We start from the raw sequence: 7,538 nt of genomic DNA on the forward strand, positions 1-7,538 counted from the left end.
TTGTAGATATTTGCCTTGTAGAGGGAAATATGGCAGAATGTGGAGTTATTTCGATTTTGTTGCTTTCTGTTGTAGTTTGTTAAAATGCATTTTGGAAGACAATTTTCCCACTTTTTCCATGAATTTTGCGGCATCTTGTATGGATTAATGGCGTATATTATATATATATATATATATATATATATATATTGATATACTCCAGTTCCTTTGCTGCTGATGCGTTTTTTTTTTTCATGTTGAGTTGGGTGGTGACTGCTGCATTGACTCCGTTTCTGAGATGTTAAGAAGACTTGTGAAGTTGTTGATGGAGGTGTCGTAGAACTGCGTCGAGGTGTCTCTGGAGCTGTCGACGGGGTCAATATACCGACCCCCCGACTGGTGTGTTGCATGAGAGTGTGGCTGGCCGTGTCGGGGTGCCATGCCGTGGTGTGGGGGGCTCACACTGGCGGTGGTGAAGACGCCTGAAAGGTTCGTCGCGGGCCGGGGTGGCTCTGCGGCTGCTGCTGCAAATGGAAGATGCTGTCTCGTTTTGCCAAGCATCTCGCGCAATTCGTGAAGCACACGGAGTGGTAGACGATTGGCGTTTTGTGTGGCTGTTGGTACGACATGGCGGGAGCCCGATGGGAACGGGATATACATATTTTGACGGTTTTCAGGTCTTGCCTTTGGTAGCTTCTTTACCGCCTCTTGGGAGAGTTGCAGCTCCTGCCGAAGAGTATTTACCCGCTCACGGCCCTGTGCCGTCTCCATGCGTTTGCTGTCTAGCTGTTCACGAAGTAGGTGCATGTACTGCCTTGTCTGACGCAGCTGCATCTCATCCTCCCGTAGCGCCTCTTTGTCTTTAATGAGGTCTTGACGCTCCTGCCGCAACCGTCGCCATTGTTCTTCTATTTGTTCCGTTTTCCGACGCATCTCATCAAGAAGATTTACCATTGTGTCGTGTCGTCCCTTAAGTTCCTCCTCCCGCTGACGCAGTTGACGTACTTCGGCCTCTGTTTTGTTGCAGGCATTGCGGAACCACAACGCCATAGAGGCCTGCTCTGCCTGAGTTTCACGCTCCTCGTCCGCCAGCTGAACTGTGGCCTCCCGTAGCTCTGCAAGCACGCGGCCAAAGCGTTCTTGCACGTTGCATTTCTCATCCTCAACCATTTGTTTCCATCGTCTGTACTCCATCTCCCACTCTTTCTTGTTGTGTGCACACTTCGCCTCCTGTTTTCCCAACCACAGACGTTCCTCCTCAAGGTGTTGCTCCACAGTACGGCGCACAACCTCTAACTTGCCTAGCGTCGCCATAAGCGAGTTATACTCTTCCCCAACGGAGACACTCTGCTTCGTGACAATATCCTGAAGCATTGTGAGTGTCTCTTCTCGGGCCTCTAACGCCCGCCGACGATCGCCATCTAGTGCTACACGGCCATCCTCAACCGCGGCTCGATATTCCTTGATTCGTTTCAGCAGCGCCTCAACGGCGTGCACAATGCGGTTGAATTCTTCCGTGGCGCGTGCAACGTCGGCTTGCATGGCAGCATTAACGCGACTTCGTTGTTCGGCGAGGTGTTCCTCTTTGGTGTGCTGCTCCCGTAGCAGCGCCATGTGCTTCTCGTGAAACCATCGCTGTTTTTCCAACATGTCGTGGTGATTTTCCTCCACGGCCCGCATACGCTCCAAGTGCATTTGATGACGAAGCTCCCGCTGCTCCTCGTGCTCTGCTGCTCGACGATTCATAGCTGCCTCCATCTCACGCTTTAAAATTTCTTGGTGCTGCGACGCCCACAACTCGCGCGACTCCGCGTACATCTCTTCCATAGTTAGCTCTTCACGCTGAAGCCTATCAAGGTCGTCGTGTACCATCGACTGTGTGTCCAACAGCAACTGCTCATCCATTTTGAGCACCTGTTCCCGTTCCGCATCCTCAGCCTTGCGCCAAAAGTCGAGCGACTCCTGAAACAGTTTCTGCAAGTCCTCACGCTCCCGCTGTGCCTCGCTGCCTGTCGTGACAGCAAACGAGGAACGCACTTCATGGCGGACGAGGCGTTGCACCTCGTCCTCCCAAGCTTCCATCGTTGAGGCGTTGGCCGCGAACATGTCCTCCACACGCTGCAACAGTGTAACCAGCGCTTTACCTACACATTTGTGCACGAGATCCTTAGCAGTGTCCCCTGCAGCTAATTCCGCCTGCAGTTTGGCTTCCTGCTGTTGTAGCTCTTCCAACTGGGTACGTAAGTCCGTAAGCTGCGGCTCGTACTGCCCACGAATGGAGGCTGTGACTCGATCACGTTCTTCTTGCAGGTACTGCTGCTGTGCGTCCTGTGCCTCAATAACTTCCCGCTCCGCAGACGCTTTTACATCTTCCATGGCATCATGGTGGTGACGAAGCTTGGCATCAAGCTGCGCAATCTCCGCGAGTCGTTGCGCCTTCAGCGCACGCCATCTGTCTCTCAGAGAAGTTTCCTTCTCCTTTGCCGCCACAAGCAACTTTTTCTTTGCGTCTAACTCACGGCGCAAAGATTCGAGCATCTCCTCCGTTACTCCTATCTCTTGCGTTTGCGATGCTGGTACCTTCACCGCCAACCGCTCCGGCGCAAAAGCGACTTGCTGGGCCGCCTGTTGGCGCGGTGTGGGGCCCAATGCCGCAGCGTCGCGTTGCCGCTGAATGGCTTGTCTACGAGCTGCCAGCATGGCGTCCTCCCCCTCATTCCCGCCCACATTTCTCCGCATAACTGTGCTGGGGGGATTCCGCCACTCGTCATCACTGGAAGTCATTCACACTTCTCCTCGCTGCTCTCCATACAACCACCCTAACGAAAATGGGTATATATATATATGTCTTGCCTCTTCTTTGTATCTTATTCCTCCCTTTTTGCAGTTTCCCTTGCTTGCCCTTCCAGTTGTGCCCGCTTCCTTCCAACCTTGCATAATTATACCCCCAACAGAAGAGTTGCAGAACAGCAGTGAGAAAGCGGGCTGCAATGCCAAAGTAGGGACCAGTTAGACGTCAATTCCTTCACACATGCGTGCAGATTCAAACACTCAAAAGAAAGATGAAAAAGCAACATATGGTTTCCCCTTCAAAGTATTTTACTTCTATGTCTTAATATCATCTGCCTCGTCACGTTGCAGCCAACACGCAATTAGTTTTAGCCACCACCCTCCCACACCAAGTCGCACCCTCAGGGGTTGGCGAGCTCAAATACGCGCCGTTTTTGAGTTAAAGCCTCCTTGACCAACTGAAAAGCACCCAGAATGCCACTCATGCATGTGTTTTCCTTTGCGCCACCTGCAGCGTAATATTCAACGTCTGCTAACTTCATGAGTAGGAAACACTTGCTCTCCTGCGGTAAATCCATTGCCATCACAATATGGTGTACCTCACGTACCAGATCGGTTGACGAAACACCTTTTTCCGAGACAGCTTTTTGCACCTTCTCCCACGACGCGGCAAAATCATGTGAAATCATGTCCTCCACAATACCACGTACCTCGGCTGGGGTGGGGTTACCAGTGACACGGTATACAGACTCCTCTGTAATTTCTCCTGTTGACATGGCAGAGGCTTGCATCGTATTCAGACACCGACGCAGATCCCCATTGCTAAGACAAAACGCCGCTACAAGTCCTTCATTGGTAAAGTGCACACCTTCTTCCTGCGCCACGAACTTTAACCGGGGTAGCATGGCGCTCTTTTTAATCGGTGAAAAACGAAAGCGGGTACAGCGCGACTGTAGCGCCGGAATAATCTTGTTGATGTTATTACACAAAATACAAAAGCGCACATTTCGTGTATACTTTTCAATGATACGTCGCAACGCGGCCTGCGCATCCCCGGACATCTGGTCCGCTTCATCGAGAACAATCAGCTTGAAGGCAGCGCAGTTAGACGCAACGGGGGAAGGGGCAAAGAAGACAGAACTCGTGCTAGCAAATTCACGCACCTGATTTCGGACAACGTCAATACCGCGATCATCTGAGGCGTTCATTTCAAGAACATTTGCTCGGAGACGCTCCTTCCCAAACAAATAATGAGCGCATGCTTTAATGGTTGTCGTCTTTCCCGTACCGGGCGGGCCATAGAAGAGAAGATGCGGTAAATTGCCACTGTCCATAAGCCGCTTTGTTGTAGAAAGAATGTCATCATGCGCCACCACCTCGTCAAGTGTTACAGGACGGTACTTTTCGACCCACGGCAATGCACTAGATTTTGAAGCGTGCCCAGTGGAGGACCTTCCATCGTTTGCCATTCCCACTCAGTCTCAATTTGTTCTTGTTTTCTTTTCCTTTTTTTCTTTTCTGCTGCTGTTTTTTTTTTGTTCTTCTCAATCTCTGCCTTCGGTGTAATGACCTTCTCTCTTTGCGTTAATCCCACACTCTATCACCGTTGCACACAAGCAGAGAACCCTGTGGGGGGAGGGAGGCTGTCCGCGTCAGGTGTCTATTTATCTATTAGCTGTGCGTAGCCTCCAGTTGGTGTAAATGAGACCGAGACTACTCCCCTCTCTGCCGTAGTTCTCTCTTTTGAAACAGCACGGATACGACAAGAAAGAATAGAAACAGAAGATGGAAATGAGGAAGGAAACCCGTGGCGTGCAAACCAGAACATCCGAGAGCAGCAACAAAAGATGAAGCGGGCTTTATTTGCGCTTGCACAGAAAATATTTGATTACCATCAAAATAATAATAATAATAAACATTATTATTATTATTTTTGTCCTTCATCCTCTCACGTTCCCTCCTGTACGAGGAATGAGGGAAGAGCCCGATAAATGCAGGAAGCATTGCGAGCTGTGTGGTTGTGATCGGCGCCGTCCTTTTGTTTTTGATTTTACCCCTCGTCCTATTTTCATCGTTTCCTCGTTTTGCTTGTTGTTTTTTTTTCCGCTGCACACCTTTGCGTTGAATGCAAATTCGCGTCCTCCTCAACCCGCACCTCGCTTTCTGCTAGGCAAACGGCGTGTGTGCATCGCATCTGGCAGTTGAAGTTCAACAGCGAGGGAGACTCTGACGTGAGAGACCTCCGGAGTAGATTTCACTCACGCGGTGGCTCCTCCGAGACGAGCTTCTCAAGCCCTGGTGGTAGGGCACCCAATGAGGTGAGCTCGTGGGTGAGGGAAATCAACTCATTGGTTTTCGTCACATCCTCTCGAGCAACAGGGGCATCACCTACGAGATCGCAGATGGAATTTACGATTTTGAACTGCTTGTTATACCTCTCCAGGTCTTCAGCGCTAGTGTCCCCCTCGTTGACGGCCAACCAACGAGGATAGGCCTTTTGCATTAACTTCATTACCCCCAGCATCCCTGGGTCGAGTAAACATTCCAGCAGGATGTCTGAGAGACCAGCAGTAACTGCACCCTCAACATCCGCTGCGTTGGCAATACCCGTTGTTGCCTCCAGCGACGGCGCTGTGCCAGCTGATACGGAGGCTGCAGTGTTGCCAGTATCATCTCCAGTCGTTTTTCCTATCTCTTCCATGCACTTCTTCAACGCCTCCACCAGGGCCTCATTGCCCATGTCATCTCCACCTGCCGCATCGTCTTCAGTCGTTGACGACATTGTTGTGAGCCTGTCAAACATCTTTCGCACGTGCGCAATATTGGCGCGTTCCTCCTCCGACACATCTGGCAACTCGTCAATTAGGGACGACACTCGCGTTACTTCTCCCTGTAATTGATTCATAAGGCTATCGGGGTCCGTGCCGGCATCACCAGATTCGCCATTCACAAGCGATTGGATAAGGCGCATCATTTCAGTGCCGAAATCCGACTCTGCACGGTGCTTCTCCAACTCCGCTTCACGAGCCGCGTCACGCGCCCTCACTTCATCCTCGTGACGGCGCTCCTGCTCGTCCATTGTGTTTATGCAATCATCCAGAAGGGCATCCAGGTCGTCATCATCGTGGGAATGTGCCATTGAAAAGTTTGCCACTACACGGGAGTTCAATTTTTTCTGTGGTCTATTTACGGGTGATCCCCTATAAATATGTATTTATGTATTTAAAACAAAATTCTTTTTTTAAAAAAATATATATTTGGCACAGGGAATCCCGAAACCCCACTTATTAGCACCAACGAAAGGCACACACACACACACACACACACTGGGGCTCACGCTCTCTCGCCAGCTCACGAGGTAATACAGAGAGAAAAAGGAAGAGCCGCAACAGATAAAAAACATACAAAACAACGACGTCCATACGGCGCACACAGTAAAAAAAAACTAAAAACAATTCCGAGAAAATCAAAAGTAAAAACCAAACAAACACACATCTCACTTCCCTGACAACATGCATCTTTAATCGAAAAGAAAATTGCACACAATCGTAGACGGAGGAAACACACGCGCAGGCAAAACTACAAACAGTTTAATTAAATGAAACACTGCCTCGTTACTACTTCTGTTTCCTCCGTCTTTCTTGCCGCGCAGAGACTTCAACTTTCTGGGTTTTGCCGCCCTCTACCTGTGCTGACCTCTGTTGACCTTCCTTCTTTGCCTTCTTGACTGCCTGTTGAACCTCGCGAGGACTCGCCCTGGCAAGTACCTTTGCCGCTATCTGCTTACGCGCCTCTTCTGCGCGTGCCTTCCGAATCACCTCATCTTCCGCCGCTTCCACCCTATGCTGCTCTAACTCCTGCTCATAAGCTTGACGACTGCGCTTGCGTCGCGAAACACCACCTGCAGCCTCTTCCGCAAATGCACCAAAGAAGCCACCATCATCTTCCGCCAATTCCTCAGCTGTCGATGGCCCTGTCGAATTTGCTCCGGCCATTAATAGAAAAGAAATTAATGCCAGAGGCAACTCTGCCTTCGAAGGTTTACTGTCTCTGTTCTACTACCCTCTGCAGAAAACACTCCCCCCCCCACCCACCCCCAAGCAAAAAATAAAAACACAAAAAAAGAAAGAAAGAGCAACCATTTCTTCTAATGTACACAGTAACCAACGCCATTTGTTCAGAGGCTGCAGCAACACACATATTCACACAAGGAGCAAAAAAAAAGGAACAACAACCGAACAAAACATGTTCATATCATTCAAAAAACTGAAAAAAGGTAAAAAAAACAACAGTGTGTCAGATGAAGAAAAACGCTTACTGCTCAGTCACCTTCGTTGTGAGGTTCTTGAAGGAGGCGACAGGAACGTTGGAGATGACGGTGTAGAAGTGCTTGCGCTTGCCACCCTCGGGGGTCTCAGACTTGCGCTCCACGTGCACGCGAACACGGCCAGGAACACCCTTCACGCCCTTGTGCCAAATGTACGTGTTCAAAGAGGCGTCGATGCGGTTGTCCTTCGTCTTCATCAGCTTGCCAACAAAGGCCTTGATGCGCTTGATGGCGATGGGCGCGCGCTTGTGGAAGGTCTTCTTCTTGAGCAGCTTCGCCAGGTGGATAGTTGCCTCCACAGTGATGTTGTCAGGCTTGCGGCCGGTCTGCTTGCGAAGCGCGGCACGGGTAGAGCCACGCACGCGCGAGCGCTCAGCGGTGTTGCCAACGCCGTGATACTTCTTGCGCTTCTCAGAGTCCATCTTCGCCAGCACGCGCTTCC

The 7,538-nt window shown here is 50.5% G+C and overlaps 5 protein-coding genes across 5 annotated transcripts, besides 6 other annotated features; all 5 read right to left on the bottom strand.

Moving 5' to 3' along the window:
- Positions 1–153: 153 nt before the first annotated feature.
- Positions 154–189: a microsatellite.
- A 42-nt stretch (positions 190–231) lies between these two features.
- TraAM80_09184 (uncharacterized protein) lies at positions 232–2,763 on the bottom strand (the record flags this gene model as incomplete). The annotated part of the gene is made up of 1 exon (XM_029385883.1): positions 232–2,763. One exon carries the CDS (start codon positions 2,761–2,763, stop codon positions 232–234), a length of 2,532 nt encoding a protein of 843 aa, XP_029234261.1.
- A 407-nt stretch (positions 2,764–3,170) lies between these two features.
- TraAM80_09185 (putative replication factor C, subunit 3) lies at positions 3,171–4,238 on the bottom strand (the record flags this gene model as incomplete). Its single annotated transcript, XM_029385884.1, has 1 exon — positions 3,171–4,238. The coding sequence occupies one exon, from the start codon at positions 4,236–4,238 to the stop codon at positions 3,171–3,173; it is 1,068 nt and encodes a 355-aa protein (XP_029234262.1).
- A 17-nt stretch (positions 4,239–4,255) lies between these two features.
- Positions 4,256–4,314: a microsatellite.
- Positions 4,315–4,650: 336 nt separating this feature from the next.
- Positions 4,651–4,667: a microsatellite.
- Positions 4,668–4,700: a microsatellite.
- Positions 4,701–5,023: 323 nt separating this feature from the next.
- On the bottom strand, positions 5,024–5,908 carry TraAM80_09186 (peroxin 19; the record flags this gene model as incomplete). Its single annotated transcript, XM_029385885.1, has 1 exon — positions 5,024–5,908. One exon carries the CDS (start codon positions 5,906–5,908, stop codon positions 5,024–5,026), a length of 885 nt encoding a protein of 294 aa, XP_029234263.1.
- Positions 5,909–6,073: 165 nt separating this feature from the next.
- Positions 6,074–6,096: a microsatellite.
- A 290-nt stretch (positions 6,097–6,386) lies between these two features.
- Positions 6,387–6,764, bottom strand: TraAM80_09187 (uncharacterized protein; the record flags this gene model as incomplete). The annotated part of the gene is made up of 1 exon (XM_029385886.1): positions 6,387–6,764. One exon carries the CDS (start codon positions 6,762–6,764, stop codon positions 6,387–6,389), a length of 378 nt encoding a protein of 125 aa, XP_029234264.1.
- Positions 6,765–6,871: 107 nt separating this feature from the next.
- Positions 6,872–6,901: a sequence feature (A-rich).
- Positions 6,902–7,083: 182 nt separating this feature from the next.
- Positions 7,084–7,518, bottom strand: TraAM80_09188 (large subunit ribosomal protein L31e; the record flags this gene model as incomplete). Its single annotated transcript, XM_029385887.1, has 1 exon — positions 7,084–7,518. The coding sequence occupies one exon, from the start codon at positions 7,516–7,518 to the stop codon at positions 7,084–7,086; it is 435 nt and encodes a 144-aa protein (XP_029234265.1).
- Positions 7,519–7,538: the final 20 nt, after the last annotated feature.

This window comes from Trypanosoma rangeli (assembly GCF_003719475.1).
Source record: "Trypanosoma rangeli strain AM80 chromosome Unknown Tra_15.4_contig_00530, whole genome shotgun sequence".
Taxonomy (NCBI): Eukaryota; Euglenozoa; class Kinetoplastea; order Trypanosomatida; family Trypanosomatidae; genus Trypanosoma; species Trypanosoma rangeli.